Source organism: Micromys minutus (assembly GCF_963924665.1).
Source record: "Micromys minutus genome assembly, chromosome: 18".
NCBI classification, from domain to species: Eukaryota; Metazoa; Chordata; class Mammalia; order Rodentia; family Muridae; genus Micromys; species Micromys minutus.
Genome location: NC_137953.1, coordinates 30497598 through 30522692, shown reverse-complemented (window position 1 = coordinate 30522692; position 25095 = coordinate 30497598). Strand labels below are relative to the sequence as shown.

The 25095-nt window shown below is 42.3% G+C and overlaps 1 protein-coding gene across 1 annotated transcript; it reads right to left on the bottom strand.

Moving 5' to 3' along the window:
- Positions 1–2321: 2321 nt before the first annotated feature.
- NPVF (neuropeptide VF precursor) lies at positions 2322–4060 on the bottom strand (the record flags this gene model as incomplete). Its single annotated transcript, XM_080932376.1, has 2 exons — positions 2322–2705; positions 3923–4060. The coding sequence occupies 2 exons, from the start codon at positions 4058–4060 to the stop codon at positions 2322–2324; spliced, it is 522 nt and encodes a 173-aa protein (XP_080788502.1).
- Positions 4061–25095: the final 21035 nt, after the last annotated feature.

The window sequence follows — 25095 nt, the reverse complement described above, 5'->3', positions numbered from 1 at the left end:
TGTTTGGAAATGCAGCCGAGAGTTGACTGCAGAAGGCACCGAGACTGTCTGAATGGGCACTGAAGACCTGAGGTTATTGTGCTACACAGAGAGGGAATACAGAAAGGACCCAAGGAGCAGGGCAGTTGCTCTGCCCAGGTGGTGCCTAGCCAGGTCTCATAGCTTCATGGGACAGCAGGAGCTGGCCCGGAGCCTAGGCCGACTGCATTTCTGCACTTTTGGGAGGTTTTTCTTCATCACATAAATATAGAACCTCTCCCTGCCCCCCAAGCTCTGTCTCTGTGATCTCAGCAGTTGGATGGCTGAGCTGGAGATGGAGCTGGGTGCTGGGGAGTAAGTTCCAGGCTCAGGTGGCCTCCCCAGACCTAGTGAACAGAAGGAAGTGCTCAATGCTGGATGTCGGTGTAGGGAGGAAGGGATACACATGTTATAATGTGTAGTCTTGTAGCTTCAGTCTCTCTTCTCCTTCTTTCTTTCTCCTCCCTCCCCCATTCCCCTCTTCCCTCCCTCCTTTTCTCCTTCCCTCCCTCCCTCCCTTCCTCCCTCCCTCCCTCTCATTAACCAGAGGCCTCTTTATTTACAATACTGTTTTATTCTGACAAAAGCTGCCTCAACTTTACATTACAAGCATCCTTGATCCTGTTTCACAACCATCAACATAATGGTGGCTCTCACTGATGCTCCTCCTTCTCAACACCACAGAGCTGCTCAGACCACAGGTCACAGCTTCGAAGCCTCTTGAAGGATGGGCTGGAGGTTTCCTATTTTTCTTGTTTCCTTTCTGTATCATCTGTTTCTGTGAACACTCGTCTCCTTAAATGTAACAAAGCAGAACACTAGCAAGCAACATGACGTGGAGATACAGCCTATCCCGGGTGTAGACTACACGCCCTAAGCTCAGCACTTGGGAGACATAGGAAGGTGGACCTCTGTGACTGAGCCAAACCTGGTTTACATAGACAGGTTCCAGGGCAGTCAGAGCTACACTGTGAGATAATGCCTCAAAATAAAATAAAATAAAATAAAATAAAATAAAATAAAATGAAATGAAAATAAAGTAAAACAAAAAACCACCTTTATAATTACTTAGTTATACTTTAGCTGAATTGGGTAGATTTTGAATTTGATATGGGCTCTTACCATTGACTTAGTATGCAAGTCTACTGATTATTTTATATATCCCAGGGCCTCAGCAAAAATGACAACTCTCTATCTCCCAGTGGCAGGGTCCCGTTTGTCTGCACTGCTCACCCTCTATTGACCATCTATTCACTTGTTTCTGCTCCTGCAGAGGCTTGCCTTCCACAGGGCCTTAGCCCATCCTCAGCCTTTACTGTGGAAATGATCTGTCTCCTCCCCACAGTCTCTTCGTGTTCAGAGCCCAGCCACCCCCTGGAGGAAATATCTCTGAGTTTCCCCCACAGATGAACATGCCTCAGTAGGATCTTGTTAGTCCCCTATGACATTCGTTCATTCTCTCATATACCCAGGACTTGTTATGAGGCAGTCACATGTCTAGGCCCAAACAATAGGGCAGTAGAAAAAAATGATGGGACTTGCAGAAAATGAAGGTCTATTAAAGGTAATGGAGCCTAACAGATAAGTCAGATGGTGTAAGCTCTTGGAAACAGTAAGCCAGGTGTATTCCGAGACAACCTCTCTGATTCTATCACAGACTCTGCATCCCTATGTCCTTCAGTCCCTAACTAAAGTCAGGAACGTTACTTAATATATGGTCTCTACTAGAAATGGCATTTTCTAATCTTATGTAGCAACTGATACTATGATTTATAGGTAGTGGATAATCAATACTTTTTAGTTAATACAAAGAAGGACTGTAGAAGGACTTATGTATAAAAGGAGATACAGAAAACTCTCATTTAAAAGTTGAACAGGAATAGAATCCAGTTTGACAGTGGTAGAGCATCTACCTACCTAGCATGCTTAAGGCCCTCATTTCTTCTCCCTCACCAACCCAAAATATTCTTGTGGGGAGGGGGATTTCCCTGCATTTGCCATCTGATTGAGATGGTTGTGTTATCTAAACTGGGGAATAATTCTCTCACATGGAACTTTTATTTTAGAGACATAAAGCATTGAACAATAATGTCATAGCTTAAATCTGCAATCTTGTCATTATGCATGGACTTAGCGTATGGCCGCGTGTGGCTTGGTCTTATTGCACCTTGAAGAGCTCTGAATGTATAGGCACTTATTTACTTGGGATGCTACCTTTGCCCTTCTGAGAAGCTAGCTTCCTTAGCGGCCCACTTTACAGTGTATTAATTCTCTGCCCATGCAGCTGACCAGCTTTCTCACACTTACCTAGGTTGCTTTGGACCAGGACTCTGAATTTCTTGATGCTGGCAGGCCATGGCATACAGCAGCTCACTGGAGGTCAGTGAGTGCAGCGATCGCTGTGGCAAACTGGCCAGTGTCTTGGGGATGCCTCTGGCTGTTGTTCTCCCAAACCTCTGGGGCAGGCTGGGAAAATGGCTCATGGTCCCTGCTTCCATGTTGTCCTGTACCCCAGGGCTTCTTTTCTCCTCTACGGTCCTCCCAAATCTCAGGGGCAGGTTGGCTGCTGAGTGGGGTACTTTGTTGGCAGGGGCTGGACTCATCTTAATAACATTCTTTGCCCCCCAATCTTTTACTTCTTGAGGACTGACACTTCTTTCCTTTGCCCCTTTTGGGATTCCTCTCAGCTATAATTAGAAACAAGAATTAAAATAATTTATTATTATTACAAGCCATAGATTTAAACCCTAAATTAACTTAAATCCAGACTTTAATCTGCAGACTTGCTCTAGCTATAAACAAAGTTTGTGTTTCTATATGCAGAATTTTTAAATAAATAATCTGTATTAAGTTTCTCAAAGCAATCTAGTTTCTCTGTCCCTTGACTATTATAAGACAACTATAAAATATTAATAAAAATATAGAGTGAGTGCAGCAGTATGTTTAAGCAGCAGGAATATAATGAAGTGTTAGAATAAGGCAAAAGTTTATTTTATTAATGTTATTCTCTTTCAGGTTTTTGATTCATATTGTTTATGGAGTATTTTTATATGCTTATATTATGACTTTAGAGAAAACTTTCATTCCCCTGTGTGTTTGTATTTCACCTCACTCTTTTAAAGACCTACACAATTGGATCTTGCCTGGTCTGGGTATGGGCCTAGGCAGCCCCATCTAGTTTCTTTCTTCACTCCCTTATATTCAGAGTTTCACTCCAAAAGCATGTTTCAAAAAACCAGTTGCACTTTAGTTAGACTACAAATTACATTCTTAGTGAAGAGCCAAAGTCCAACAATCTGACTTTATAGGAGCAGTGAATATTTAGTTAGATTTGGTCCTACCGTAAACACTTGACCCCATGCAAGAATAAAAACAAAGAATTCTCTGATTATAATCTGACGGATACACACTAACCAGAAACTTTCACAACACATAAACACTGAGAATAAACGTAACTTGAAGTCCCCCGTGCTCCCCTGGTGTAGGGCTGGACATTTTACCAGGATGTAAGGATATCAGTCTTTACCCGCTTGTAATTGCTAAGGAGAAAACACAAATACCGAGTATGTCATGCAAGCTTCCAGCTGAAGTGTATCCAGATGTTATTTCTATAAGTCTTCATTGCAGGGGTGTACTCTGAGTCAATTGGTATGTACAATTCACAGAAAACCAAAATCCAAAATAAAGCAACACATAAACTTACTTACTTCTTAACTCTTTACAAAAGCATTAGATTCCAGACAAATAGTATCTGTGCACAATCGAGCATGTGTATTGAATGTCAGTTATATTAGCCTGTGTGTGTACAGAATGTCAGTTATGTTAGGGTGTACGTATAGAATGTTAGTTATGTTAGGGTGTATGTATAGAATGTCAGTTGTAATAGGTAGACTTTAAAACTTACCTGGGAATACTTTCCATAGCCTTCTTTGCTGTGAAAATGGGGCATCATTAATTCATCTGTACAAAGGATGTTTGATGTTAAGAAGCTTGAGGCTGCTAAAGTCAATAAAATGAATCGTTTTGACGAAATAATTTTCATTTTGTCTAAATCTAAATTAATATGTTCAGCTTGGTGTCTGTGAGTCTAAGAGAAGGGAACTTGTGGTGTTTTTATACTGGAACAGATAAATTCCCCATATTCTAAGTAGTAATATTAATTAGAGCATGTAATTAAAATATACACACAAGAAATGTGCTTAATTCATTCTGGGGAGACAGCAATGTTTGTGTTTGCAAATCCATTGACTTTGAAAAGAATTTCCCTCATTATGAAGGCTCTACTAATTAGGTAGATTGGGGAACCAGTCATTAGGATTCCAAACAAACAGGATGTTTCATTTCTTAGAGCTTAAACAAGACATCTTTTGTTTTTGGTGCTTTTGTTAGTTTTTGAGGGAATCTTAAAGAGGAAAAAATATTCTATACACGCTAGCTGGGTTTTTAAAAAAATTCAGATGTAAGAGTTAGGCATAGTCTTTTCAAAATGTCAAACAAAATTGAGAATGTGAAAAAAATAGCAAGTCACATAGTACCCCCAATAAAATGCCATGAATTAATTGTTTTTGTAAAATGTTGTTTGGTTATTACAGAGCTCCAGGAGTAAATGTCAGCTGTCATGTGGAAGATGAGCTGTAGAGAAAACGTTCAGTAGGTGTTCCGGGAGGCAGTTCAGCCTCCTTGTTATTTGCCCTAAGGGTCTAATTTGGCAAATGTGTATAAATCACCAGGATTTTATTTCTATAAAGATGCCACATTCTACCTTCCTGCTTAAAATCCTTAAGTTAAGAAATCTAGCAGGGGATGAGTTAGTCACACGTATGCTCAGTTTGTGGCTCCCAGAGCCCATATTATTTAGGTAATCTCCCTTTGCCACAGGCACACTGACATCATGGCATTAAAAGAGAATTTATAGAAATAAACGCATATTTACTAAAATACCACAGTGCGTCTTTTTTGAAGCAGCTGATTTGTATTCTTAAAGATCTGCTTTATTGCTAGACCCCACTGTTCTAGAGAAGAGACTACTAGTCACCTCTGACCTCTGCCTTCTCAGGAGAACTAGACCTCATATGGAGATCCATCAACTTCTAGACAGAGGTACTAGGAGGTGACCTGATAAAAACATCTGTATTTGTTCTGCACACTGTACAACCTCTGCATGTAACCTGAGGCCTGGGATGGCAGAAGTGAAGATGTTTTCCTATTCCGAAGGTGTCTACAGTAAACCAGAAAGTTGAGAAGCATCAGTAGGTCAACTCTCCATGGCTTTCATACTGCACTTGCCTGTGACCTCTCTTAAGGCAGTTGACTTCATCGGGCTCCATTTGTTTTGGTCTGTGGTAGCCAAGAATCCCCACAGTAGGAGGCAATTAATTCAATTCATAGTCTTGTGTTAATTTTGTAATGCTGTTATTGGATTATTTGGGTTTAATTTCCCTTAGGATTCAATGCACTTCTCTTCCAAATTGTTCTTTTGTAAACTGCTGATGGAACTTCTCTTTTTGTGGTCAGTAGATCTAAACTTTTGAGAAATGGATGAAGCAAGGGGCAAGCTTGTTGACCAAGTTCACACCCTGAAAAAAGTGGAAGGCACCAAATGGGGTTTCCAAAATTTGGTTTGTATCTAGTCCTTTTCAAAGAATGTGGGGCTCTAAGAAGGTCACCGATTTCAGTTGTACAGAAGGGATTGGTACATGTGTTAGAGGTTATTGTAGGTGACATCCGGAGGAGCCTTCGTAACTAACTACCCTTCTGCTCTACCAGGCTAGGTTTCCATGTTTGGAATGTAATTATAATAGTGAGCCAATCGCATATGTACTACTGAAACCAGTGACCTGCTCAGAGCACCACATTCTTTGAAAAGGACTAGACACAAACCAAAATTTGGAAACCCCATCTGGTGCCTTCCACTTTTTTCAGGGTGTGAACTTGGTGAATAAGGCTTGCACCTATTAAAACAGAAATTGGCTGTTTTCCACCACACACACACACACACACACACACACACACACTAGCATCGAGAAATTTAACAGATAGAGAACCACATGACAGGACAGGGTGTACCTCTGGTGAAATGTACCACCACATACGTATATATGGATTTAGTACTCTAGGGATTTCTTGGTAAGATACACAGGCATACCAATTTAATTTTTTTCTTGCTAGCTCATGTTATTCAAGTACATGCTTTACTTTTAAGTTCTATTTAATTTTCTTTAAATTGTGTGTGTGTGTGTGTGTGTGTTTGTGTGTGTGGAGGTCAGAGGACAGATTGGCTGAAGACAGTCCTCTCCTTCCATCCAGGTCTTGGGAATCCCTCAGGTGGTAAGTGCCGTTACCTACTGACCCACTTCACCTACTCCAGAGGTTTAATCTTCAAGGGAAAAGGTATGTGCTAGGGGTGAGGCAGAACATAGAGGGAGAGAGCAAACTCTCTTAGAATACATTGGGAAACATAAAAATGACAGAGAAATTTGCTACCCTCTCTGGGCCAGTGCTCACCTATACCACACGTCTGAGACAGTCTGGGTATAGATGGAAACTGGGATATCTGTGAGACTCCTGGGAATTTTCCACGGGGCATCGTGGTATCCCTCACATAGACCAATGGCAGCCATGGATGTGAGAACTCAAGAGCAGATAACCCTGGAGCCAGCGTCTTTCCATGTGCCTCCCTCAAAAGAATGAGGGTGACTGAATTGTCTCCATGACCTCACACGGGCTAGAAGGTAGATTGGAACCGAGCCACAGTCAGTGACTGGTACATTCATTACCATCCATCTGATGATCTGAGCCAGGCTCTCTGTGACATTTGCTCCCACATCCCACTGTACAGCTCGCCTTGTTATCTCTCTTGTTGTTTGAGTATTGTACTCAACGGTAGGCAGTGTTTTTAAGTGTACACCACATGCCAAGAACACTTGTAAGTACTTCGTGAATTTGCTATTCTTCCTCCATAGTAACCCCAGCACATACTTTTCTATTCTGTGGGAACAACCATAACAACAACTATGGTCCAGAAAGGGAGATGAAGTATTTATACAGGTGTCAGAGCTAGAATTTGAAAGTCACTGTGGACACTAACATTCTGGTGAGGTCTAGTGTCTTCTGATGTCCCAGTAGTTCTTGCGTTTGCTAATTTTGCCTGTCTTCATTGTAGTGATTTTTTTCTTGCCTAGAACATTTACTCGCCTTGCACCGGTGAAAACAGAGGCCAGAGGAGCTGTCAGGTCACCTGCGACTGGAGTTGAAGACAGTTGTGATCCACCATGTAGGTTTTAGGAACTAAATCCAGTATTCTGCGAGAGTAGCCAGTGTGCTAATTACCCGGCTACTCTCCAGCCCTTCCCTTTTTTTCTTTGTTTCTTTCTCCACAGTGCTGACTTACCTCAAAATCACTCTTAAAGCTCACTCTTTATAACCTGTCTTCTGCTTCTTTCTCTGGCTAAACTCTTCCCCCGTCTCTTAGCTTCTTCTTCTTTTAAATATTTATTTATTTTATATGAGTACACTGTTGCTATCTACAGACACCAGAAAAAAACATCGGATTCTATTACAGTTGCTTGTGAGCCCTCTTGTGGTTGCTGGGAATTGAACTCAAGACCTCTGGAAGAGGAGTCAGTATTCTTAACTGCTAAGCCATCTCTCCAGCCCTTTCTCAGTCTCTTTTTAAAAAAATTATTTTATTGTATATTCTCTGTATTTACATTTCAAATGTTATCCCCTTCCCCCCACCCTGCTCTCATTCCCCCTCCCCTTCCACTTGTTTCCATGAATGTGCTCCCTCTCCCAGTCACCCTTTCCACCTCAGTGCCTTGGCATTCCCCTACAATGGGAAAATGTGCCTTCACTGGACCAAAGGCCTCTTCTCCCATTGATGCCAAATAATGCCATCCTCTGCTGCATATGCACCTGTAGCCTGGCTGATCAATGGTTGGTGTTTTAGACCATTGGAGTTGTGGAGGGTTTGCTTGGTTGATAATGCTGTTCTTCTCATGAGGTTGCAACCCCTTTCAGCTCCTTCAGTCCTTTCATTGGGGTCCCTGTTCAGTTCGATGGTTAGCTGCAAGCATGCTCAGCTGTATCTGAATGTCTCTGGCAGAGCCTCTGAGGAGGCATCTATATCTGCTTCCTGCCAGTAAGCACTTCTTGGCATCAGCAATAGTGTTTGGGTTTGGTGGCTGCATATGGGGTGGATCCCTTACCCGTTCCCTCCAAAGGGTTGTGCTTGGTACCCATAATTTGCATGGGCACTGTTGTCTATTCATTTATCTTTTTCTTACACATAGCAAGTGTACGATGTCTCAGTAGAGATATCACATCCTATGAAGATCACTGTTGCTGTGCATCTTCGAGTGACAGCTCTTTTTCCCACACTTTCCTCTGCTCTCAGCGGTGTCTCTCTCCACATCCTTCCATATATTTCGTAGACTCAGAGAACAGGACCATACCAGTGCAGATCAGGATGTATTCTCTGTTGCATGGCTTCTTTGGAATATTTTATTTCTAGAAGAATAGTTTTCATTAACATTGAAAGTAAGTGTTGGAATGGAAGTGGTCTGTCTTCCAGCTTTTGCCAAGTGTCCAGAATTTTCTCTTCACCATGAAGGAGAAAGATCTTTACTAGAGCTTGAGTTTGTGGTTTTTCTTGAATTTGGAAGGTGCCAATAGTCTCATGCTGGACTGTAAGACTCTCAGACTGAAGCCCATCTTATATTGAGAGGCTTCCCTGAGCAGTCAGATGCTTGTTATTTTCAGCACTGGTGTGTGTGTGTGTGTGTGTGTGTGTGTGTGTGTGTGCTGAACCCAGTGCTTTATACACTATGGTAAAATGCTCTGCCGCTGCTCCGTACCAGCAGCCAGTCCTTTAGGTTTGCTCTGATGTGGCATTGATGCACCTTGAGAAGATCACTCTGCCCCCGGGGATCTTGCTGAGTTGATGGGAACCGGTTCTGTTCAAACAAAAAGGCGGGGCACAGTCCCAGGGATGGCCTCCTGACAGTGTGCGGGTACTTCCGAGGGGCAGCAGACTGAGTGGAAGAAGGCTCTTTGCTGACTGTCTTTCTGTGCCCGTCAGATACTTTCCACTGCTGATAAGTAATAGTCATGCAGAACCAATAATTCCTACCAGTGAAGAACTGGAGAGACCCGAGTTTAAAAGGGCTGGTTTGTCTGGGCTTCCAGGAAGTGTTTGAACTAAGAGGTTGTTTGTGTGTTATGAGTTGCACATATTTTAAACCACTATGTTGAAGGGGCATGCTTCCTGAAGCTACGGGAAAGGCCTATTAGAGGGTGGCCAATTTTCATATCCAAAGGAACCTGGGAATGGAACTCTGTTTCTCACCCCCAACCCAGCCATTTTGTTCTGGGCCATTTGCTTTTGTCCAATGTTTATTTCTTCCTACCCAAGCAAAATTCAATTGCTGAGTTACATAGAAGAACTTATGGGTATTAGACTTGTACTTGGTGTTTCATGTCTCCAAAGTATTTTTCAAATCTGTTAACTTTTGGCCCTTTTAGAGCAGGGTGGGAGGTGGTATTAGGCTATATTTCATTGTACTGGTACTTATGGCAGAGAGAGAGAGAAAAAAAAATACCCGTCTTTGTTCCAAGTAAAAGAGCCATATACAAACTGTATAAAATTATTATTTAAATATGCAATGGTACTCTCTTTGCTCTGAGATTTATGAGTCTCTGGTTATAATGAGCTTGTCATGTGTCGATGGCAAGACTGTATTTATTTCTCAGTTTTCTCAGTGACAGATGCCAGTGCCGAGCCCGGGCAGGTGCTGAGGCGGGTGTGAGACCAAGATTATTTCTCCATGAGAAATGTCGAAATTCAAGTCTAGTTGAAGTAACCTAAAGAATCAATTTGTACAATACAAGAATAGACATTAAATATTTATAAAAATTAATTCACATGATTTATTCTAGGAGCCTGAATAACTGGCTGAATTCCCATGTTGGAGGGAGATTTTTTTTTTTTTTTTAGAGCAATATATTGAATAAACCTCCAGTATTAGATCTTCCAAGTAGTGGAATTTAAAAAATTTAAAACAATTTGCAAGGCTGATTAGGATGCAGCCATCACAGCTTTCCTAGTTGAGTTTTGACCTGTTTTTCAATGTTTCATTTTATTGACGTTTTTTTCCCTCTTGGGAAGAATGTGTGATTTTTACTGGCTTGGCATGGAGCTCTGGTGCTTCTTGCCAAAGACTCAAGAAAACTCAGGGTTTTTTTTTTTTTTTACATGAGGGACAAAGACCAGATGTTTGGTTAAAATAACACATAGCTTTTATCCTAATGTAGGAAATAGAAATTGTACTAGAATTATTTTTAGCCCCCTCTCTATAATATATATATATATATATATATATATATACATGAATATATATATATATTCAAGCAGCCATCTCAATATTCCAACTTGAGTGGGCTCATGTAATTTAGTATCTTTAATATATCAGTATATATATATATATATATATATATATATATATATATATATATGTGTGTGTGTGTGTGTGTGTGTGTATGTATGTATGTATACACACACACACACATACATTCCAGAGTGTGTATGGGTTAAGGTCAGAGGACAAGTTACAGGAGTTGGTTCTCACCTTCCTCCTAGAGTTCTGGGGATCAAACCTAGTTACTCAGGCTAGTGAAGTGCGTGCTTTTGGCCACTGAACCATTTGCCAGCCCTTAATCAGATGTTAGTGTGTGCCTTTTCAACATTTTATTCAGTTTATTCTTAGGGTCTTTAGAGGTGTTCCACTCTAAATGTAGAATGCTCCTTTAAAGCAATAATTTGTTTTAGGAAAAAAGATGAGGCTTTGACTAGTGTAGGAAGGACCCTCTCCTAAGCTGTCAGGTGCCCTTTCTCTGGCTTAGCCAGGCTGTCCCGGAGAAGAGAATGTGTTACTTACATCTACACTGATGTGAGCGGCAGAGGATGTTTGCAAGCATAATGGGCTCTGGTCTCAAACACAGACGTAAGGGCAGCTGTGTCGCTAACCTGAAGGGGCCTCATGACTACCGTGGACCTTAGATGCTCCTTTGTCTGGAAGATGTGCTGGCAAATGCTCATGGTGGGGATTCTCTTGCTCGTCGGGTCCTGTTATTCCTGCGCTTCTGAGTGTTGGGTTGGGAGTTTCTGTCAAGGTCCCCAGCAACCTGCTTGTTTAGGCTCCGTCGCTCAGAAGTGGATCTGGCGCTGGCCACTGTGGGGGCCATACTCTGGAGCTTTGGCTCTCCTTTGTCATCTCCCAGCACTTCAGTTTTGGTCACTGCATCTGGCTCTCCCTTTGCCTAGGAGCCCCCATGGCTCCTTCTGTCACTTGAGCCCCAAGTGACTAGACGTCACCATGGTAGAAGGTTTTAGCGTTCCTAAACCTGTCAGTGTTGAGATGAGTCCATGATGTGGGAGCCACAACAGAGCAGACCTAGTGGTTTAAAGCCCACAACTTCATGATAAGGAAAATGCCAACACCAAGCAAATTAACAAGGAAAAACCCAGAAAAACTTCAACTAAATTGTCACTATTGGCTTTTGATGTGCTCATAGCACATCTAAAATGTACTATGGCTTTGGCATAAATTGAATTGAAACTTTTTTTTTCCTGGCAATCTTCTGGATCTAGACTGGATCCAGATTTTGTATTAACTGAGGTTAGATGTATGAAATAAATGTCAATATAATCCTCATTCAATATACCTAATATGTTTAATTCCTTACTGGGTTTTAAAACTTAATAGGGTTTTAGATGGGCAAGTCTAAGAGAGAAGCTATTTCCCTCTTGAGAGGGTGGAATAGAAAGAGAATAAATAAACCTGGGAAGCGCTTTAGTTTAGAGCGTATTTAGACACACAGCCAGCTCTACAGACAGGAGTCTCTTACAAATCCAGATGTGAATGACTCAGAGCATCTTTAGCGTGGCAGGCCTTGGCTGATGGATCGTGCTACACAGAGCTCTCGTTGACAGAGACAGCTAGTGATCCATGATCTGGGAGCATCCAGAGTGATGTGGACACTAAGTGCTTCATCTTCCAACCTCTCGATTAAGAGCAGTTGGAATCCTTTCCTATGTCTTCATAGACTTCAGGTTGATTTGTTTATACTTATCTCTCCAAAAGCCTCTCACATATAATTTATTCTGCTCCAGGAAAGAGAGACACAGGGAAGCCCCAGCATGCAGCCCAGGTGTGACAGGGTGAGAAACACAGAGAGAAATCACTGTAGGTTCACATTGGATCTTCTAGCTTGCTGAGCACTTTGCAATTCTTACAAATGCTCTGTGGCTAAAAGTTTCTTATTGGTGCAGCTGTAGAATGAAGCTCTTCTTCTCCTGACATATGTCCTGGGCTACATTTTACAGAGATTTCAAGGAAAACCAAGAGTTCATTATAAAGACCCTGGGTGCTTTATGAATGGGATTGGGGGCTGTAGAACACCTGGAGTCAGGTCTCTCTCTTAAATTCACATTTCTACCTTAACATCTGATTACTTTCTAGATTTAAAAGAAAATACCTATCCACTTTTCAATACTTCATGGGTTTACACATTTGCAGTGTTAGCCACTCCATTCAAAACTTCCTTAACTTTCTCGAGTTCATATTTGAGACATAAAAGAAGGACTCTGATTTGCCCAGGGTAGGTAAAGCATCCAATCTGAACGAACTTGTGTCTGGGTGGGGCCAGAGTGTGCTAACACAGCCCTACGAGGCTGTGCCAGAGGTGGAAGTAAATAGTTGCTGGTATCATGTCCCTTTGTTTCTCTGTAGAGACACCGAGACAGTCCCTCTAGCCCAGCTGTGTGGTAAAGGTAGATAGTGCTTTTTCTGGGCAATTTGGGTCTTTGTTTCAGCAAGCAGGTGTTCTTGTGTGATATTTTTTTTTTGTAGCTCGAATGGGGCTTTGGTGTTAATAACAAAGCAAAACAAATTTTGGCTTTTTCCTCTCTAAGGCTGGTGGATGGCACAGTTCCCAGCTCTTTCTCCATATGTCCATCAAAGGCAGAGGCGGTGGTACACGCCTGTAAGACTCCCTTTCTCTCCTGGCAGGTGGAAATCCTGGCTTGGGTGTTTTCTCTCTGGCATTTGGAGGCACTCCTGTCTCCTGAATAATGTTCACACCAGATACGCAACACAGTTCTGAGGATTTCAAGACCAGATGGTTTGATTCCCTAAATGGTCTTAAACTCTTTTCAGTGTGGGCCCCTCTCCGAAATGTTTTAGGCCCTTGCCTTTGCAATAGTGATACCAGCTTTCCTCATGTCTGCCTATTGAGCTGACTAAAGTCAAGTAATTTTCATAAAGCAGTAACTTTGTGAAACCTTGCTTTTCGATCAAGAGAGTTACATTATCTATGAAGTTGGCAAACCTGACATTCTGTGCCCAACACTTGGGTAGTCTTTTTCACAGACACAATCCTGTTGTGTACAGTGAGCTGTGTTTTTTTGGAGATAATAATGGTAACACTCTTGTGTGTAACCCCACATATAAGCACATGTACACTCTTGGGTAGTTAGCTTTATGGCTCTTCATCAGTTTTTGACAGCATTTACCCCAAGCATTATTTTGACAGCAATACTGGTATAGCCTACTTCAATCCCACAAGCATATCTATCTACACTAAAATATTTTCTTCCAGTGACAGAAAGTATTTTAGAAGTGTTCATTAGAACAATTTGATAACTGTGTATCCATTATTAATAACCCAAGACAGGGAATTACATGTTTCGTGACTCATGTGACCAATAAGGAAGGTACCATTTCCATAATTATAAAGAATTCATATCACATCCATTTTACTATTCTATATCATTTGACCCATTTATGACTCATTTTGAAAGAGCGAGATTTAAAAATTTATAAAGTTTTTCTGAATGAAAAATCTGTCAGGTAATATCTCCCTGAGTGTCTCCCAGTCCTTGCTCAAGCAGGCTCTTTGACCACTTCCAAGAAATTGGCAGGGGAAGTTTGGGGTGCTCTGAGGCAGACCTTCTCTCTCAGAAGGGAGCCTGAGCAGAGGGTGCATGTTTGGTCTCTGGGGTGAAGCTGATGTGAGCCAGCCACAGTCTGGAATGAGACAGAGCTGTGAGGTGGAAGGCAGCCACTCAGAGTCCACCTGCTGTCTGCTCACTGGTCCCATCAGCTTCTTCATGGCCCATCTGGAGAGGGCAATAGCACACACTCGGCATGGCTGGCTGCGTCCTCAGCCCAGTAAGCTCCCGGTACATGTTGGTTATTGGCTGTGCCGCTGCTATTGTGATTATGCCCACAGTCTTTTTAGAGATAATGAATGTATCCATGGGTGGTGGGAAGAAGAGTCATGTTGCCTGCTGGCTGCAAGGCTGGTAGATTCTGTGCCAGAGAGAAAATGGCTGAATGGTTTCTGACCTAGCCTTTTCTCATGCTCAAAGCTCAGATGTGTTGAATTTGGAGAGGTTCAGATTAGTTTTGCATCTGAGGACCTGGGCAGCAGTGTTGTTTGTGCGTGGCAGTTAGAACCGGCCGGTGTGACCTCTGTCTGCTTTTATTGCACGCATCAGCCCCGCTTTCTCCTCTGGGCATGCCTGTGACAGCAGTTGCCTGAGTGATTTTGATGAAATGTGACATTTGTAGACTGTGGCCACCGACCAAAGAATCTGAACTATGGAGTCCAACACTTTATGAGCTACAAAATAAAAGCTGGCCAGCATTTTACTGCTTGTTCGAACAGCTTGAGCCAAGTTTCCTAAGCTTGCAGAGTAGACTCCTTAGTGCCGCTAATTTTACTGTCAGCAAACAAAGGGGGGAAAGGGGGAGATGATATCGAACAGCTGAACCCCGGCATTGGTGACGGAAATACAACTTGGTAATCAGAAGGGAGGATGAGTGGTTTTTCTTTCTTCAAATTAAAAAAAAAATGTGGAGAAAGGTGGGTTGTAGAGAAAGTTCTAAGCAGAGACTATTCACTGGCAAGGATTTACACGTTAAGGTAGCTACGAGGCTGTGTTAGAAATTCTCGAGGGGAATGTCCAAAATGACGGATAGAACTTTAATATTAATGGAGGATTCATCATGATAATGTAAGTCATAGATCTAAATATCCCATCACCGGCTGACTAGCTCTATTACACAGGTAGCACGTGTTTTAAATAGCACCATGTAATAGTTCTGAAGTCTTCTTTGTCTGCAGTATCAGTGTTCCGCTCACAGCAACGGTGATGAGCTGACTCATTTGTCTCTCTCTGCTCTCTAGGCTGTCTGCATTTCCCTCCCTTTTATTAATATTTAGTGATTCTCAAAATACGCTCAGATAGTACCTTTTGACAATTACAAAAGAAGTTTTACTCAGCATGTAATAATTTATATTCATGAAGTGGGTGTGAGGAGAAGAACTAGTTATTAATTTATTGGTTGTTCTACAGAGAAGGTGATAGTTTCTGAGTTCCCACTTGGTATAATAATTTACTGCTTAATCAGCAACTGCATGCAAGTGGCGTGGCTCCCTTATCTTAACCTGAGTTTTCTAGTCTTGGAAACTTGGACATGAACAGAGTAGTGGCATAGTCTCCAGGGTCTCTGAGGACAATGACAACCCTCTTGGAATAATAATATTGGTATTAGTAACAAGAGCACAGCTATAATACACATTAATGAAGACCACAGTCTTAATTAACTTATCTTCTCTTAGCCTAAGATATACCTGAATATAGATCCACAAATGCAGACCCCTGCTCAACACACAGAGAGGCAGGCAGCAAGTATATACTCGGGGAAAGTAGACCATCCCACAAATTACTTTCTAATGTGTTCTGTTCCTCTTTGCCAGGTTATTCCATATATTATTCAACTTCATGTCTATGTCATGCAATATCTACCACAAACCTTAGGTGCAACCATTTGTGTATTTTGTTGGTATAAACTATGTGAGACTTAAGGGTCCTGCTATAAAGAAAGCTATTTGTCAAGGAGGCCCTGGAGGTACTCAGAGCAGTGCAGGTATTGCCTTGCTTTTGGTTGCTCACCATAACTAGATGAAAAAGACCCACCTTCTGAACACACCATAAACATAAACTGTAGGACATAGAGAATCAGTCTGGAACTGATCTGGACACTGTGTTTGAGGATTGAACTTGGGTCATCAATCTGGTGGCAAGTGCTTTACACACAAAGTCTTCTTGTCACCCTTTTTTGGGGGGAAGGGCAAATCTTTGCTTATATTCAGATCTGTATTACATATATATTGTGTGTACATACATTATATATAAAATCTTCAATCTAATTTATGGCGGCTATTTTATTGTCTATAACCTACAAAGTATACATGGATTATCGTAAGAATGGAACACTCCTTGCTAAGTAAATGAAGGAAGGCATGAGTGAATGAGAGGGTCTGGACCTTAAGCAGAAAGGTTATCTCTGCAGCGTGTGTTCATATGTAATGAATGAACCCTTTCAAGTTAAGCACTTTCTCCTTCAGAGTGACTCATTTCCAATGGAGTTGATTAAATTGAGACTGACTCCATGTCAAATGGCTAATCATTTACTGTGACAAAAGTCAAGATTTGCTGTTATTCAGTCTATTTCCTCTTGTAGTGGCTTGAGTGGTGTGAGTGAGTGTGTGTGTGTGTGTGTGTGTGTAGCACCCATTCATAACACAGACATTTTTTTAAATCTATGTTCACTAATCAGTCTGTAACTCTGAACATACCTTGTCTCCAACAACTGTCGAGTGAAACCTGGAATTTATAAACCTTTTTACCTTTCATTAAAAAGTCTATAGAATTATAGGCTTGACTGTATTATGCTCTTAGCCCTTTAGTTCATAATTCTTTTTTTTTCCCTGGTGCATTGTGTTAGGGCTTTTACTATGTCTTGGCTTTTGGCTCTTTTCTTGCCTCCTCTTTTCTTTCTCTCTCTCGTTATAGCTCATTTTCTTCTTTAACTGCTAAGACTTCTAAAAGATGTACCAGAGTAAAGGCAACTGTGCTGCTGGCCTGCTGTACTGGTGTATGCGCACAGAATGGTTGGTTACAACATGGGACTATTATTTTATGCATTTGGTGGGTGTAAATGTGGGATCGTGTAAGAGCCAGGCCACCGTAGAGGTTTGGCTAGAAAGCTATATTAACAATAATTTTTTCCTGAATTGCCCTGTTCTTTAATGAAGGCCGATGAACTTACCACCTAGGATGTTAATGTGCCCAAGAACCATGCATTCCTGTGTTAGAGACTAGGGTGATAAATTGAGTGGGACCGAATGATCTCTTTTCACGGTGTTGGAATGTAAAAGGTAAGATGCCTGATGAGAAGGGGCAGAACAAAGGTCAGTCAAGCTTGCTGCAGGCTTGGGGGCAGGAACACCCATTGTTCCTCCTTCCTTCCCTGCTTGGTTTTTAAGTAATGAAAATGAACGTTACAGCTCAGTGACACGTATGATTACTCTTGCATCAGTAGGTCTAAAACAGAAAACAGGTCGATGACAACAGTATCTGGAAGGGTGAGCACATACACTGTCATAGGAAAAGCACTAAAATTACGCCAAAGAGATGTGTGTCTTCTAGTTCCTGGCTTCCATGAAATCTTGGGAAAGTCAGATAGCTCATACTCTCTTCATGCAAAACCATCTGAGACTTCGGGACAATCCCTAAGGGTTTCCTGCCTCCAACTCTCCATATTAGGAAAAAAGAAATCTGTGTGACTGTGATCAATAAAAGTGGACCAACTCAGGTGCCCTTGAGCTTCTGCCTTCTCAAGTAGTTTGTGGGACAATTGACTGTTCCTCAGTGTGGGTAGACGTGAATGAAAAGAACTGACATACGTACGTGTGCCATGAAGCCAGAAAATTGGGGCCTATACAGTTGTGGTGCTCAGAAGGTTCACCCCAAGAAAGCAAGCACAGAATAGTGCTTGCAGCTTCAGGCTTTTATCTGTAGATGGGCTAATTCTATCAGAGCACGACAGAGTTACTGGCTTAGCACGCAGTGGACCCTGGGAGTACAAACTCTGGAGCAGAGCTCCTAAGTCTCAGAAAGCTATTTCGAAAGCCAAGACAAAGAGAAGGAATTTCTCATTCTTTAGCAGCCCTGACGCCTGCATTCCAGAAACAGAGCATATGGACTTGGACCCTTGACCATCAGAGTTTTCCCTGTCACCCATCTCAGGGTAAGCTTGGGGACAGTCGGCTGTGGAATGTCAGCCGAGCAGGAGCCTTCTCAGAGCCTCGAATTGCTTCACTATTCCCCAGAAAGCAGTTCTGTGAGGCCCTTCTTATTTTTACAGATGGCGTATCTGAGAAAGGGATTATTTAGGGATTGGAGCATTTTTGTTTTATGTGCCTCTGAAGGCAAGATATGTTTTGTCTTCGATCAAGTCTTAAAACAATATTTATCCTGGCATCTTCCCATTTTTCTTTCCACATGGAAACTCTGATATTTTAAGATTAGTCATGAACTCATTCCTAGGTATGCACATTATATGGAGATCTTAGGAAAACTTTGAAGAAGGGATAGAAAATGATGGTTCTTTTATGTACCAGACACTGTGATCCATTCCACTGTCGGGCTTTTCTTGATTAGCAAGATGTAACAGAATATGGTAGTTATGCTGCTTCTAGGAGAACAGAATATTGGAAACAGTATGGAAGACAGGGGCTGGAAAAGAATGTTCTCACGACAGCACTATAAGCACAAGGCTATCTCAGAGGTAAATAAAGTACCAACAATAATTCTGGATTAGGTGCAGTCTTCAATTATGCATTTGGTTTTGGGGTAATAAAAGGCATGATTTCCAATAATGTTTGGAATTTAAATATACTGACCCCCCTTCCCCCTACTCTTCAGGAGCTCTTACCAATGCCAGAGTTACCTCCAGACCATTCTTGTCCATTAAAAATTAAATGCTTTTACAGTGAATTATTAAAAGTGCTAGGTTGGCTGCAAATCATCAAAGGTACCATAAACCATTATACATGCAAGCAAGTGAGCGAGAAGTCTGATTAAATCTAAGCCATCAGAACCATATACATCCCTCAATATCCATTGCTTTTGAAACTACAAAAGCAACTATAAAATGCTACATTAAGTTACTTTAAAAACTCTTCCAGGGTTTTTAAAATTCAACAATGACTTGTCTTTTCAATTAAATATAAACTAAGAACCTTATACCACCAATGTTCTGGCATACCACTTTTGAGGATGCATTCCCACTCTTTCTAAATCTGCAGCGGAATTAGCTTCATTTTTCCAAACAATACTGCAAACCTAATGGAACCCAAGGCATGCAGGTAGAATTCACTGGAAACCAAGTTATAAAGCCCGGTTCTTACCCCAGATGTCTACTATCATTTGATCACAATGAAAAACATATGACATGTCCTGGATATAACAAAAACATGTTGACATTTAAGTATGCCTAAAGAATAGAAAGATAATCTATCGTTTTGGTTCAAACGAGACGGTGCTGTTACTTGGATGTGATCTGAGTGTGTCCCCAAGAATGCATGTGTTAAAAATATGGCTGCCTATTTTGTGACATTGGAAAGTGGCAAAACATTATGAGGAAGGGCTTTGTGTAAGATATCTGGGTGGCGGTGGCTCTGCCCTTGGGTGGAGTTAGTGCTGTTCTTCTGGGGCCCTGGATAGTTCTCATAGAAGAGCTGTTATAAGAGAGCAAGACTTGGTACTTCCCATCCTCCAGTTTCCTGTTACCATGTGATTCCTCTTTCTTGTTACGATACTTCCTCCCATTGTTGTATACTATGAGTCCCCCACCAGAGACTGTGCAGATGGGATTGCTCAGCTGTGGATTTTTCTCTCTGGCAGCTAAATAAATATTTTAAATACATATATTATCCAGGCATAGGCATTTGTTATTGCAATGGAAAATGGATTAATGAACTATATGAAATATAAAATATCTAGCATAGTGCCTGGCACAGAGGCAGTACTGAGTGAGCGCCTCTTCTTGCTGACTCTACCTTTTTATTAATAAATACGACAACATGAATGAAAAAGGAGGCCATAAATTTGAAAAAGAGAAAGGAGGAGCATATGGGAATGTTTGGAGGGAAGGGGGGGGAGGGGAGATGATATACTTATGATTTCAGAAAGTAAAAGACAAAAATTGAAATATAAGGTAACACGAAATTGACAGTATAGACTTTGGCTAGGAAGGATACAGTGATGGTGGAATTACAGCCTTCTGGTAGAGGAAGGGCAAGAGTTCCACAAGCTAGATTCAGAGAGACAAGAAAACTCCCTGAGACTTGAGAGCCAATGGCTGTGCCCAGGTAGTGGTGGGGAAAGGGAGGATTTTTCATTGTTTTATCTGTGAACAAATGAGTTGATCTGGATTAAGAGCTGAGGGTACCAAAGAGTAGAGCTAAGCAAATCAGCACAGTGGGGCTTGGTCATCATTCATTCACTGATGTCACTTGGCAGAGGAAAGGATACTATAAGGAAAAAGGCAAGCAAGCACCTATGGCCCCCGGCTGTTAGGTGAGCTATCTGTGACTCCTGAGAAGGTGCAGTTGACGTTAGCCATGGAGACTTGGCTATGTGTCTAGAGCTTCACAGGAACCAAAAGCACCATTGGGGATGAGATGAATACATTGAAGCCATAGGCAAGACAGGAGGATGCTGCTCAGAAAGAAAAGCCAATCAGAAGCCTCACAGGGCACAGGTACTGCATCCACACACCTGGACATGGCCACAACTCAATTTGTGTTTTGAAAGCCTGGATGCTTTGCTTGAAGACAGCATCTTCAAGGGTCTGAAAAGCAGCTCTATAGAATTGCAGCCATGGTTGAGCTTATAGAGGGATAGAGGAAAGGAGAGCCTATGCCTTATCCTTGCTGGATACCTCAAGGCATAGGAGAGAAGAAGCAACGGTGTAACCCGAGGCACGTATGGTGGTTAGTGTCAACTGCCAAAGTGTCAGAACCTTGAACCACCCAGAAGGCAGCCCTTTGGGCATGCAGGTGATGAGTTATCTTCATTTACTAGTGTGGGAAGAGAGCCACCTGAATTGTGGGCTGAACCATTCTGTGGGCAGGGCATCCTGGACTGCACTGGTGGAGGAAGGGAGCCGAGACATAGCCTGCAAACCTTTCCTCGCTAGCATCTGACCTCTCTCTTTCCAAATGGGGAGCAGCAGTGTCTGGAGACTTGATGTAGACCCTAACTCAGGTTAGATTCTGAGGTGACTGAATTTAAGGGATTTGGACTCAGTTAGGAGTAGGGAAAGCTTGATTGAGGAGACTTCTGGGCCAGTTGTTACAGTGTTGTTGAGGTTTCTGCAGGTCAGTGCATGACTGGAAATGCTATAGGCTTCTGCTGTGAATGCTGGCTGATAAGTGGTTGGAGGGAATTTTTCCATTCAGGACTATTGTATTGTATACCCTCTCTCAGACAGGCCCAACAGAACACAGGAAGCCAGAAGGAAGGGGCAGCTTGAGTTAAGGGCATAGTGAATGCCAGTTCATCATGCATAATGACCTTCTCCTGGGCGACACATGTTTTATAGGGTAGCTTGGCCACTTTACATAGTTGTCTCAAAAGAGAGTTTCTCTTGGCCTCCCCTGGATGATGAGCAAGACAAAGAGTGAACAGAGTCATGTGGACCTTTCGGGAAATTTAAAATTTATTCTGGCTATTAGTGGGCATCAAACATTGTTCTCCCAATGGCGAAGCCAGGTCAGCCGGGCTATACATTTCCCAGAGGGGGCATCCTGGGAACAAGGTCCTGGGGCACGATTGATTATGAACGATTCTGACGAGCACACCACCAGCAGCTTCACTCTGATGTGCAGATTCGGTCACTTCTCTTGCTGGTGCCCAAGCTGTGCCAGATACAAAATCAGCAGAAACTGAATGTGTGGATAAAGGGATAGCTGAAAACTAAACCGAAGTAATAGTGATCCAAGTCAAGTTCAACCAATCTCACTGTGGTGTAACAGAGCCCTTTCAGGTCATGTGTTTGCACGGGAACAGAATAGATCTTGAAATGCCTCCTGTTCAGGAAAGGGACATGTGCAAGAGGACATTACCCATGTGACAACTGGCAATGATACTGGAGACCAGAGGATCAGCCTAAACCCCTTTATGGTCTTCAGACTGACCCGTGGAGATGAGAGAAATAGAAGTCAAAGGGGAAAGAAGAGGCTTGGAGGACGCAGAAAGGGGTCATAAGCCAAGGAGAGTATAGGAGACTTCTAGAAGACATACAAAAACAAGATTTTCTGTCAGAGCCTCCTGCTTTAGACTTCTGGCCTTAATCAGCTGTAAGATAAGAATGTGCTGCTCACAGTGTGCAGCTGATAGCTGGTGTTGGTGTAATGAAAATCCCAAATGTGGATGTGACTTTGGAATGGGAAATAAGTAGAAGCTAGTGTGTATGTGTGTCTCTGTGTGTATGTGTGTCTCTCTGTGTGTGTATGTGTGTTTGTGAGTGTGTGTGTATGTGTGTGGTGTACGTGTGTTAGATACACACATGGTTATGTAGTAGAATTGCACTCACATACATGTCTGAAGGCAGTGAAGGATGTCAGGTTTCCTGTTCCATCATGACCTCTAGCTCCCTCAAGATGCACTCTCTCTCTGAACCTGGAGCTAGGATGGGTGGGCAGCAAGCCCCAGTGATTCTCCTGACTCTGCTCTACTCCCTTCAGAGCTGGAGTTATGTTTGTGCGTGTGTGTGTGTGTGTGTGTGTGTGTGTGTGTGTGTGTGTGCGTGCATGCTCATGCACATGTGCACCAACTTTGGCTTTTTATATCTGGGTTTTGGAGATTTGAACTCAGGTCTTCATTCTTGTTCAGCAAGTGCTGTTACCCACTGAGCCATCTCCCCAGGCTAAGGCTTGAAGAATGTTGAAGAATATCATGGTAGTAGTCTAGGTTGCCTTTTAGTAGAAATATGGTATTAAGGACTGCCTATGATATTGTGAAAGAACCATTAAACCTATATGATTTAAGAAAATTCCTTAAGCATCATGAATAGACATCTGCTAAAAGCATGTATTCTGGAATCGTGTCTGACGAGAGTGCAGAAGACACTAAGGGGCACGTGGGGCACGTTACTGGAAGGTGGAAGAGACACAAACAGTAGAAGACAGTTTAGCAATGAGGGCAGAGTTGAGGGTTCAACCTTGCTTCTTCCTGCTGCTAAAATATGGTGTGAAAGGAAGCAAACCTATTGAACGAAGAACCATTTAGAAGAAGAATTAGGACTTGAGGAGTTGGGAAATCCATATTGCAAAAGACAAAACAATTCTTTTTACTGTCCGGAAAGTGACTAAAGACAAACCATGGGTGTGTCTGGATTACTTTTTGTTAGTGGTTCAGAAAGACATAATGATTGGGCTATGTAATTACACACACACACACACACACACACACACACACACACGCACACACAGTGGGAGAGGAGGACTCTGATGAGATTAGACATGACCCAGCAATTCCTTATGCCACATATGCAGAAACCAGGAACAGAGGAGACAGGGGAAATACTGGTAAAGGACCTTCTTGTCTGGTGACATGGATCCCTATGAGACACACGGGTGGCCTGCAGGAGTTCTGAGAATGTTCTAAGGGCATAAGCATTGTCAGCTTGGACCAAACGGGAGAGATAGAAATCAAAGATCAGTATTCACAGTCTAACAAGACTCCTCACCCCCATAGATGCCACATCCTTCAAGGGACAGAAAGAATGCTTCTAGAGGTTTTATCTGATCCAGGGACCTTGCTGCCCTGGATTCCGAAATTGCTTGGGAGCAGCCTCTCTTTTCACCTCTCATTTTCTTCCTACAAGATATTTTTGTACACAGAAAGAAAAACATAAGTATTGCAGAGAAGCCTAGCTCCTTAATGAAAGAACCCGTTGCCCTTACCTGTGAGGAGGAATGGGGGCAGTTTGCTGCCCAGGGGTAGGGCAATGAAAGGGACTTGTCGCTTCTGTGGGATTTCTGTAAAGAAAAAGAACATCTCTTGAATCCAGTCTTGAGGAAACATAAGACAAAGATATATCGAGAAATAAGCTACAAAATAATTGGCCTGTGTGTTTCCAGTTGTTAAAGCCATGAAGGACCAGGGCATCCCTGACATAATTACCAAGATTAAGACAAGAAAAAGAAATGTGAATTTTGAATTCAGTTTTCTTTCACTTTCCCTCCCTTCCTCCTTTCCCCATTTCTCCTCTCTTCCTCTCTTATTTTACTTCCCCTCTCTCTTTCCCTCCTTCCCTGGTTCTCTCTCTGTTTCTTTCCTCTTTCCCTCTTTTTTCCTTCCTTCTTTCCTTCCTTCCTTTCTTCCTTCCTTCCTTCCTTCCTTCCTTCCTTCCTTCCTTCCTTCCTTCCTTTCCATGACAGGACCTTATGAGGGTCATACTGGCCTCAAACTCACTATGTAGTAGAGAGTGATCTTGAACTGCTGATCCTCCTGCCTCCACTTCCCAAGTGTTGGGATTGCAGGCGTACATCACTATGGCAGGCTCTGACTCTTAAACAATAACAGTTTTTTTTTTCTCTCTTAAAGCAGCTGCTCAATATCTTGCTTACTCCCTTCATCTATGAAGCTTTCAGTGCGCTTCTATTGAATGGATGAAGCAAGTTAAATGTCTGAGTTTAGGGAGAAGGACAAGGGGAAAAAAAAATGAATGAAACTTTCATTACCTAGTTCACAAAGCAAAGCCAAACTTAGGGCTCTGCCAAGTCTGACTAAGAAAAGAAAAGTTTAGCTATAGAAAGAATGAACTGATTCAGACAAGTAATCCAAGGCGACACTTCGTGGTTCACCTCTGAAGATACAATCCCACAGTGGTCTCACTTTTTCCTGCAGCCATCAGTGTGGGAAGGTAGGAAGCAGCTGAACTCAAGAAGGTATAAAACAAGAACGAGGTCCAGGATGTGGGAGTTGTTTTGAAGCATCTGCAAGGTCTGCTTAAATAAACCCGATTTTCTACCTGTCCAGAGGGATCTTTGGTCCTTGAAGACACACCCTCTCCATCCTGTGGAAGGACTTTCCAGCTGCTCTGAGCCAACCCAAGTGAGTAGGCTCCTGTCTCAGGCTCCTGGGGACAAAATGTA